The sequence below is a fragment of the Oncorhynchus gorbuscha genome, linkage group LG01 (assembly GCF_021184085.1).
Source record: "Oncorhynchus gorbuscha isolate QuinsamMale2020 ecotype Even-year linkage group LG01, OgorEven_v1.0, whole genome shotgun sequence".
NCBI lineage: Eukaryota > Metazoa > Chordata > Actinopteri > Salmoniformes > Salmonidae > Oncorhynchus > Oncorhynchus gorbuscha.
Window position 1 is genome coordinate 8934234 of NC_060173.1, and position 11415 is coordinate 8945648.

At 43.3% G+C, this 11415-nt stretch overlaps 1 protein-coding gene across 1 annotated transcript in view; it reads left to right on the top strand.

Moving 5' to 3' along the window:
- Positions 1-10673, top strand: part of LOC124032233 (cGMP-inhibited 3',5'-cyclic phosphodiesterase A-like) — a 241605-nt gene extending 230932 nt beyond the window's left edge. The window contains exons 13-15 of the mRNA XM_046344482.1: positions 2018-2179; positions 8248-8491; positions 8622-10673. Of these exons, the coding sequence (XP_046200438.1) occupies positions 2018-2179; positions 8248-8491; positions 8622-8923 (708 nt within the window). The 3' untranslated portion in view covers positions 8924-10673. The remainder of the gene's footprint in view (positions 1-2017; positions 2180-8247; positions 8492-8621) is intronic.
- The last annotated feature ends 742 nt before the right edge of the window (positions 10674-11415 follow it).

The following is an 11415-nucleotide window of genomic DNA, read 5'->3' on the forward strand; positions in this document are numbered from 1 at the left end:
GGGTCCTGAGCTACAGACAGTTAGATTTGGGTCCTGAGCTACAGACAGTTAGATTTGGGTCCTGAGCTTCAGGCAGTTAGATTTGGGTCCTGAGCTACAGACAGTTAGATTTGGGTCATTTTAGGCCAAACAGAAAAAAAGGGGCGGATCCTTAAGAGGTTTTTAAAGAGCAACAAGAAAATAACGAGGATATATACAGGGGGTACTGGTACAGAGTCAATGTGCAGGGGGCACAGGTTGATCGAGATAATTGAGGATATATGTACATGTAGGTAGAGGTAAAGTGATTTTCCCATTGGGGCGGCAGGGTAGCCTAGTGGTTAGAGCATTGGACTAGTAACCGAAAGGTTGCTATATCCCCGAGCTGACCAGTTAAAACTGTTGTTCTGCCCCTGAACAGGCAGTTAACCCTCTGTTCCTAGGCTGTCATTGAAAATAAGAATGTGTTCTTAACTGACTTGCCTAGTTGAGTAAAAATATAAATAAATAGATGATAAACAGAGAATGGATGGGGACCATGAAAAATGGGTGGGGACATTGACAGTTTGTTGATGATGTGGATACCAAGGAACTAGAAGGTCTCAACCTGCTCCACTACAGCCCTGTTGATGAGATGTGTGGGTGTGTTCAGCCCTCCGTTTCCTATAGTCCACCATCATCTACTTTGTCTTGATCACGTTGAGGTCCTGGCTCCCTATAGGCTGTCTCCCTATAGGCTGTCTCCCTATAGGCTGTCTCCCTATAGGCTGTCTCGTTGTTCTCGGTGACACATTGTTGTGTCGTCTGCAAACTTAATGAGTGTTGGAGTCATACTTGGCCATGCAGTCGTGGGTGAACAGGTTGTACAGGAGGGGACTAAGCACGCAACCCTATGGAACCCCATGTTGAGGATCAGCGTGGCAGATGTGTTGTTACCTACTCTTATCACCTGGGGGCGACCGTCAGGAAGTCCAGGATCCAGTTGTAGAGGGCGGTGTTTAGTCCCAGGATCCTTAGCTTAGTGATGAGCTTTGAGGGCACTATGGTGTTGAACGCTGAGCTGTGGTCATTGAATAACATTCTCACGTAGGTGTTCCGTTTGTCCAGGTGGGAAAGGGCAGTGTGGAGTGCAATAGAGACTGCATCATCTGTGGATCTGTTGGGGTGTTATGCATATTGGAGTGGGTCTAGGGATTCTGGGATACTGTTGGTGATTGAGCCATGACCAGCCTTTCAAAGCAATGACTACAGACGTGAGTGCTACGGGTCAGTGCTACGGGTCAGTAGTCATTTAGGCAGGTTACCTATGTTGGTCGCTTGAAACACATAGGTATTAAAGACTCGATCAGGGACAGGTTGAAAATGTCAGTGAAGACACTTGCCAGTTGGTCAGCGCATGCTCCGAGTACACACCCTGCGGTCTTGTGAAGGTTGACCTGTTTAAAGGTCTTACTCACATCGGCTACGGAGAGCGTAGTCACACAGTCGTCCGGAACAGCTTGTGCTCTCATGCATGCTTCAGTGTTGCTTGCCTCGAAGCAAGTATAGAAGTAATTTAGCTTGTTTAGTAGGCTCGTGTCACTGGGCAGCTCACGGCTGTGCTTCCTTTTGTAGTCCATAATAGTTTGGAAACACTCCTACATCAGACGAGTGTCAGAGCCAGTGTAGTAGGATTCAAGTACTGAGTCACCACTGGGCCCACCCAGTAATGAGGAATATATTAAATAAAATAAAAGGGTTTTGAGGAAGATGATTATTCAACCTAAAGGTCAAATCATTATTATTAAAGAGGATTAAAGGGTGAATCTAAAATATGGAATGTTGAATCTACGGAATTCTTAAATCAGGAATCCAATTTAAATGTTACATTCTTGGTTAACTGACAACTGATTTTCCATGGTTTTGAACCGCGTACCTATATATTTTTTCAGATGTGTGATAGATGAAAGGTTTTGTATAGTAAGTGCCCTAATGTACTATATAAGTTCACAAAGCATTTTTATAGGTTTACATATTTTGTCTCTGTCTGTTACCATAGGTAGGTGATGACGTGACGAGGGGTATTGATTGGTCCAATGAGAATGACAGACTGCTGGTGTGTCAGATGTGCATCAAGCTAGCTGACATCAACGGCCCACTGAAACACAAGGACCTGCACCTACAGTGGACCAAGGGCATCGTCGATGAGTTCTATGAACAGGTCAGATTCTCTCTCTATCTCACACACACACAAACAGACAATGAAACACAAGGACCTGCACCTACAGTGGACCAAGGGCATCGTCGATGAGTTCTATGAACAGGTCAGATTCTCTCTCTATCTCACACACACACAAACAGACAATGAAACACAAGGACCTGCACCTACAGTGGACCAAGGGCATCATCGATGAGTTCTATGAACAGGTCAGATTCTCTCTCTATCTCACACACACACAAACAGACAATGAAACACAAGGACCTGCACCTACAGTGGACCAAGGGCATCATCGATGAGTTCTATGAACAGGTCAGATTAAAATAAAACCCTAGCCCCTACACCCTAGCCCCTACACTCTAGCCCCTACACCCTAGCCCCTACACTCTAGCCCCTACACCCTCGCCTCTACACCCTCGCCCCTACACCCTAGCCCCTACACCCTAGCCCCTACACCCTAGCCCCTACACCCTAGCCCCTACACTCTAGCCCCTACACCCTCGCCTCTACACCCTCGCCCCTACACCCTAGCCCCTACACCCTAGCCCCTACACCCTAGCCCCTACACTCTAGCCCCTACACTCTAGCCCCTACACTCTAGCCCCTACACTCTAGCCCCTACATTCTAGCCCCTACACTCTAGCCCCTACACCCTAGCCCCTACACTCTAGCCCCTACACCCTAGCCCCTACACCCTAGCCCCTACACCCTAGCCCCTACACCCTAGCCCCTACACCCTAGCCATTACACTCTAGCCCCTACACCCTCGCCCCTACACCCTAGCCCCTACACTCTAGCCCCTACACCCTAGCCCCTACACCCTCGCCCCTACACCCCTCGCCTCTACACCCCCGCCCCTACACCCTAGCCCCTACACCCTAGCCCCTACACTCTAGCCCCTACACCCTAGCCCCTACACTCTAGCCCCTACACCCTCGCCCCTACACCCTAGCCCCTACACCCTAACCCCTACACCCTAGCCCCTACACCCTAGCCCCTACACCCTAGCCCCTACACAGGTTTCATGTGCTAGTGGAAGGTTTCATGTGCTAGTGGAAGGTTTCATGTGCTAGTGGAAGGTTTCATGTGCTAGTGGAAGGTTTCATGTGCTAGTGGAAGGTTTCATGTGCTAGTGGAAGGTTTCATGGGCCTGGAAGGTTTCATGTGCTTTAGTGGAAGGTTTCATGTGCTTTAGTGGAAGGTTTCATGTGCAAGTGGAAGGTTTCATGTGCTTTAGTGGAAGGTTTCATGTGCTTTAGTGGAAGGTTTCATGTGCAAGTGGAAGGTTTCATGTGCTAGTGGAAAGTTTCATGTGCTTTAGTGGAAGGTTTCATGTGCAAGTGGAAGGTTTCATGTGCTTTAGTGGAAGGTTTCATGTGCTTTAGTGGAAGGTTTCATGTGCAAGTGGAAGGTTTCATGTTCTAGTGGAAGGTTTCATGTGCTTTAGTGGAAGGTTTTCATGTCCTAGTGGAAGGTTTCATGTGCTTTAGTGGAAGGTTTCATGTGCTAGTGGAAGGTTTCATGTGCTAGTGGAAGGTTTCATGTGCTTTAGTGGAAGGTTTCATGTGCTTTAGTGGAAGGTTTCATGTGCTAGTGGAAGGTTTCATGTGCTTTAGTGGAAGGTTTCATGTGCAAGTGGAAGGTTTCATGTGCTAGTGGAAGGTTTCATGTGCTAGTGGAAGGTTTCATGTGCTTTAGTGGAAGGTTTCATGTGCTAGTGGAAGGTTTCATGTGCTTTAGTGGAAGGTTTCATGTGCAAGTGGAAGGTTTCATGTGCTTTAGTGGAAGGTTTCATGTGCAAGTGGAAGGTTTCATGTGCTTTAGTGGAAGGTTTCATGTGCTTTAGTGGAAGGTTTCATGTGCTTTAGTGGAAGGTTTCATGTGCAAGTGGAAGGTTTCATGTGCTAGTGGAAGGTTTCATGTGCTTTAGTGGAAGGTTTCATGTGCTAGTGGAAGGTTTCATGTGCTTTAGTGGAAGGTTTCATGTGCTAGTGGAAGGTTTCATGTGCTTTAGTGGAAGGTTTCATGTGCTTTAGTGGAAGGTTTCATGTCCTAGTAGAAGGTTTCATGTCCTAGTGGAAGGTTTCATGTGCTTCAGTGGAAGGTTTCATGTGCTAGTGGAAGGTTTCATATGCTAGTGGAAGGTTTATCTGACAAGAAACTCCTGTGAAAGGCAAAGCTGTTATGTTCAATATTAGAAATAATATTGCAATACAGATAGCTATAGTATTGTAAAAGAAAAGTATCTGCCCCATGCTACAAAGCTATCAGGAAGTATCTGCCCCATGCTACAAAGCTATCAGGCACTATAGACTGTAGAATAATATAAAATAATACATTTAAATTAAATCAAAACTGTAGTAGTTTAAAAAAAACTTATTTAACCCTTATTTAACTTGGCAAGTCAGTGAAGAACAAATTCTTATTTACAATGACAGACTACCCCGGCCAACGCTGGGCCAATTGTGCACCGCCCTATAGGACTCCCAATCACGGCAGGATGTGCTACAGCCTGGATATAAACCAGGGACTGTAGTGATGCGTCTGGCACTGAGATGCAGTGCCATAGACCGCTGCACCACTCAGGAGCACAATACCGTTCTACTACGCTCCTAGAAAGAAGAGTTCCAGAAGGGTTCGGAAGGATCACCCTTTTTGGCTCCAGGTAGAACACTTTTGGGTTCCATGCTGAACCCTCTGTGGAAAGGGTTCTACATGGAACCCAAAAGAGTTCTAGCTGGAACCATTCTTCGTCTGTTTTCCTATGGGGACAGATGAAGAATCCTTTGCCTTGCAAAAGTATTCATCCCCTTTGGCGTTTTTTCCTATTTTGTTGCATTACAACCTGTAATTTAAATATATTTTATTTGGATTACATGTTATGGACATACACAAAATAGTCCAAATTGGTAAAGTGAAATGAAAAATCACTTGTTTAAATAAATAAAAAATGGAAAAGTGGTTTGTTCATATGTATTCACCCCTTTGCTATGAAGCCCCTAAATAATGTCTTGTACAAACAATTACCTCCAGAAGTCACAATTTTAAGAATATGGCACAACAACAAACCTGCCAAGAGAGGGCCGCCCACCAAACCTCACTGACCAGGCAAGGAGAGCATTAATCAGAGGCAACAAAGAGACCAAAGATAACCCTGAAGGAGCTGCAAAGCTCCACAGCGGAGATTGGAGTAACTGTCCATAGGACCACTTTAAGCCATACACTCCACAGAGTTGGGCTTTACGGAACTGTGGTCAGAAAAAAAGCCATTGCTTAAAGAAAAAAATAAGCAAAATCGTTTGGTGTTCACCAAAATGCATGTGGGAGACTCCCCAAACATATGGAAGAAGGTACTCTGGTCAGATGAGACTAAAATGTAGCTTTTTGGCCATCAAGGAAAATGATATGTCTGGCGCAAACCCAACACCTCTTATCACCCCGAGAATACCATCCCCACAGTGAAGTATGGTGGTGGCAGCATCATGTTGTGGAGATGTCTTTCATCAGCAGTGACTGGTAAAACTGGTCAGAATATAAGGAATGATGGATGGTGCTAAATACAGGGAAATTCTTGAAGGAAACCTGTTTCAGTCTTCCAGAGATTTGACACTGGGACGGAGGTTCACCTTCCAGCAGGACAATGACCCTATGCATACTGCTAAAGCAACACTTGAGTGGTTTAAGGGGAAACATTTAAATGCCTTGGAATGGCCTATTCAAATCCCAGACCTCAATCCAATTGACAATCTGTGGTATGACTTAAAGATTGCTGTACACCAGCGGAACCCATCCAACTTGAAGGAGCTGGAGCAGTTTTGCCTTGAAGAATGGGCAAACATCTCAGTGGCTAGATGTGCCAAGCTTATAGAGACATACCCCAAGAGACTTGCAGCTGTAATTTCTGCAAAAGGTGGCTCTACAAAGTATTAACTTTGGGGGGGATGAATAGTTATGCGGCAGCGTAGCCTAGTGATTAGAGCGTTGGACTAGTAACCGGAAGGTTGCGAGTTCAAACCCCCGAGCTGACAAGGTACAAATCTGTCGTTCTGCCCTTGAACAAGGCAGTTAACCCACTGTTCCCAGGCCGTCATTGAAAATAAGAATATGTTCTTAACTGACTTGCCAGGTTAAATAAAGGTAAAATTAAAAAATGCACGCTCAAGTTTTCCGTTTTCTTGTCTTATTACTTGTTGATTTCACACCCCAAAAATATTTAGCATCTTCAAAGTGGGTAGGCATGTTGTGTAAATTAAATGATACAACCCCCCCCCAAAAAAAAATCTGTTTTATTTCCAGGTTGTAAGGCAACAAAATAGGAAAAATGCCAAGGGGGTGAATACTTTCGCAAGCCACTGTAGATAGCACCTTTTTTTTGTAAGAGAGTATGTTGAAATCACAAGCTTTTCTCAGTCCCGTTAATTTTGCTGACCCCAAAGCGTGATGGATTTTCACCCAGTAATTTAATTTTTTATCTCCCTGACAAATTGAGATAGTAATGGCTTGTCTGCTGCCCGCAATTGCACAGAGATAACCCATAGAATGGCAACCTTGGTAGGAAATGCGACACATGTGAAATATGATTGTCCGGATAAGGAATATGCCATCCATAGACAATCAGATTCTATTCATTTACGGATGTTTAGACTACAGATGTGTGTTCTGTGTAACAGGAGAATATATGATGTCATATGATGACCTATGACGTATGTTGGTAAGATTTAAATTCTCTGATAAGGAATATGCATCGGTTCTTCTGCCATGGCCAATCACTTTTATGACAATTATTTATATTTCATATTTTTGGCATTATGACATAAAAATGACCAAGGTATCAAGTTGATTTTGATTGATCCAAAGCACAGAAACAAAACCTCCAAATGTTACCAACTCTCAACATCAAAAAATAGAAGAGATACAACCAAGAGGAGCGGTCACAACAAATTAAAGTAACTGCCTAGTATTTCCAATTGTAATTAAGTATGTTAAGAAGAAGCTTTTCCGTGTTGGAATGTTCTGGGCGTATTCTGGTAATTAAAAATATTCAGGCAAGTAGAGCGCTGATTGGCCAGCCCATCCTCCTCAAGGTGATGATGACATCATGTTCTATGAGGAAATAGCAAGCTTTTTTTTTTAAACGGTTTGTTTGAGATTGAAGTTCGAGGTTGGCTTTTGAAAGTGTTTTTTCTACAATTTATGCTTTGGCCAACAAGTCAACATTATTTGGGTATGAGTAAACTCAATATGAACTTTTAAACGTAATATTTTCACTGGGCAGTTACTGTAATCAATATGGTTAAAGATGCAGTAAGTCATGTCAGAAGCTAACCTAACAGATTCATTACTTACCAACAACAGCTGCAAATTCCACTAAAACTACATCACGCTTTGAATTTCACTTTCCGTGATTTGTCTAACAACTCTATCATGAATCTAGCAAATACATTTTGTGGGTCAGAGTGCAGATTTTATTTTATTTAGCACAAACTTTTCTTGGCCACTGAGGAAGCAGGCCTGCCCCGACAAGTGGAGGGAGGTTGCCGGTGAACACATTCCTTGGAGGGAGACGATGTCTCCATTACGCAACAAATTCCTGTGATTAGTGAATCTCTTTGGAACGAACAGCTAGCGTGATTTAAGCCAATAGAGAGAATTATCTCACAAAATAACTACATTATGGCATTTTAAGTTACAAATCATAAAATATTTACACATAATAGACATTTCGGTACGCTTGTGGACAAAATTCTTAATTAAGTACAAGCATATTAAGGTTATAATATTGTAGAGAATAATCTATTTGTTAATCGTATGTGATTCATAATGACATTTAGACACATTTATTAGCACCCTCTTGAATGTAGCCACATTTCACTACATTCTAGAGCAGTGAGTGAATGCCTTGTCGTGTGTAATCATCATTTATCATCATTTGATCTCCCTATACAGCATGCAGCCTACAGATGTTAAATGTTTTTTTTTATCTCTTGACTGTATAGCACCAAAAAAAACTCCTAGCAACCAATAAAGTCCTCTGATTCTAAAAAGTGAACGTGTCATCACCTCTCCCACAGGGTGACGAGGAGTCCAGCCAAGGCCTTCCCATCAGCCCCTTCATGGACCGCTCTGCTCCTCAGCTGGCTAAGCTCCAGGAGTCCTTCATCACCCACATCGTAGGACCGCTCTGTAACTCATACGACTCCGCAGCACTCATGCCTGGACGTTGGGCGGAGCCTAACCCCGAGGAGGAGGAGGAGGAAGATGAAGAGGAGGATACGACAGAGGATGAAGATGGGTCTACTAGCTCAGAGGCATCGCGTAAGAATGTTTCCTTTACTTTACTTGGTGTAGTTGACAGGGACAATGCTCATTATTAATGTGCCAAATTTAGCCAGAATCAATGCATGAAAAAACAATTAACTATTTTTTTCTCCAAACCCTTCTGTAGAGAAAGGCAAAGCAGCTCCCAAGAAGAGGAGGAAAGTGTTCTGTCAGATCACCCAGCACCTGATGGACAACCACGAGATGTGGAAGAAGGTGATCGCAGAGGAAACCCCCAAGCAAAACAATGTAGCTGAGCCAATCCTATCCATCCACGAGGAGGAGGAGGAGCCAGGAAGCAGGGAGGATGTAGTGGAGGGGGAGGAGCAAGAAGAGGAAGGGGAGGTGCCAGAGGAGGAAATAGACGAGGAGTGGCCAGCGCCCCCGCAGGACGAGTCTGAACCTGCAGAAGAGGCTGGGCCAGAGTGAGGGCCCCAAAGGCTCGTGGCGAGTGCTATTCGGGATCCTTGGGATATTTCCACCCTAAACCCTAACCCCTACCCTAAACTTAACCATAACCCTTACCTAACCTTAACCCCTTACCTAAACCATTTTAAATCTAAAATTAAATGGGGTAGGGATGTCCCAAGGATCCCAGATAGCAAGGACCAAAGGTTCTTGGGGAATGAAATAAAGCAGCCGCTATCCCGAGGCAGAACATGAAATTAGTTTTTCTATCCTATTGACAAACAGGCTGACTGATTTTTCTTGTTTTTGCCAGCACATTCACTTAGACACTGTAGAAGTTTGGGACATTGTGCCTAATGAAAATGTAACACAGGGTGGGGAGATATTTACTTGTGTTTTACACATTTTATATATAAAAACACAGAATACAAGTCAGGTTCAGAAACATCGGTCAATCATCCTCTTGAGTAACTTTCCATTATTACAATAACCTACAGGATCATCTACTGGACGTAACAAACTGGTGTAAGAGTTCACGAAATACACAGACTCTTTTTGCTACCGTCAAGAGTGGATTGAGACTTGGTCGTGAAGACCTCAAACCCATTGTGTAAACAACGGACTGCAGAGACTGCCGCCAATTTATATATAAGAAATATTTTCTAAAATGCAATTATACTTAAACATCACATGCACCTGTACTCATGTGTTTTGTTTATGGGGGGGGGGGGGGATTTTAAGTATTTTCTCTGGGTCTGATAAATCTCAGTAATATGGTTCTATTTTTACTATGTGGATTGAGAAGGGAAAAATTAGACTGAACAGCTTCATACAAATCTACATTTTCCATCTTTATTAATGTTCTTTAATTGATTCCACATTGCATCTCACACCTATAATCTGTAAGCACACGACCGCAAGCATGCCCTCTCGGTATCTTTTGGTTTTACTGACAAACTGAAACGGTCGGTATAGCCCACCCTTTTAATATAGGCCCCTCTAGGATCTATGACATCGGCAGAACCATCAGCTGGTAACTTTTCTCATGTCATGCTACTCCAGGTGAACAGACCATATTTTACTTCAGCCTTCAGCCTTTTTGACCAATGGCTTGGTTCAGAGGAAGTTGGAACACACTGAAAGGAGAGGAGGAGAGGAGTCAGAAAAATACATGCTAGTACTTTAGGTCTCATGAGTGTTTCTCTAATACAGTTCATTGAAAACAGGCCTAGTGTGTAAGATAATGAGGTCCTATGACTATAAGGCATAGTTCCTCAACCTAACTCAAAGACAGGATTCTTCCTCCACTACCAGATAAGCTGACTACATAGATCACCAGGAGACAATATACTGTTTTTACTACTTATTGACTATTGATTCTCGTTTCAGTAACCCCTCCCCTTTCCAATAGACACAAAACGTTCATTTTAGTTTGCCTTTGTTTAACCAGGTAAGTCATTGAGAACACATTCTCTTTTTACAATAATGACCGAACAGGTACATGGTAACACAGGATCACACACACACACACACGCACACACATAGTATACAATCTCTAAGCCATACAACGAGGAACCATTTACTGTGAGGTTATTTTAAGGGAGTGGGCAGAGTAGCCCATAATGGCCCTAGCTTTGACAGCTAGTCTCCATCCTAAATGGCTCCCTATTCCCTATATAGTGCACTACTTTAGACCAGGGCCCTATAGAACCCTATTCCCTATATAGTGCACTACTTTAGACCAAGGCCCTATAGAACCCTATTCCCTATATAGTGCACTACTTTAGCCCAAGGCCCTATAGAACCCTATTCCCTATATAGTGCACTACTTTAGACCAGAGCCCTATAGAACCCTATTCCCTATATAGTGCACTACTTTAGCCCAAGGCCCTATAGAACCCTATTCCCTATATAGTGCACTACTTTAGACCAGAGCCCTATAGAACCCTATTCCCTATATAGTGCACTACTTTAGACCAAGGCCCTATAGAACCCTATTCCCTATATAGTGCACTACTTTTGACCGGAGCAAGCCCCTCCCCTACAGAGCCCCTCTATTAACATGTGAACACACACCGTAAATAACAGTACACACAACAGATCAATGTGTACTGCTGCCAAACACTATACTACTATAAACACTGTGTATACTTTAGGGGGTGAACTGGGTAAGGCGAATTAATAGCCTATGCTCCTTGTACATTTTGGATTTCGTCACCTTTCATCCCAAATTTGACATTGTTCTTTTACATGATCTTTCTCAATCAGGTTTTTAATAAATCTTCCAGTTGAAAATAGAAGATTATTGATGTGATGACTTGTTTAGTGCATTGCATCGATACCATTCTCAGTACAGTATATGGGATAAGCTACATAGTTGTAGTGGTTAGCGACACTTTATGTATGCTATATAAAGCCTTTATAGGTTGTAAGTTGTAAAGGACCTTTTAAAATGTATATTTTTTTGGGTGGAGGGGGGGGGGGGTTGGAATCCAGGTTTATGTGGAGTTTAA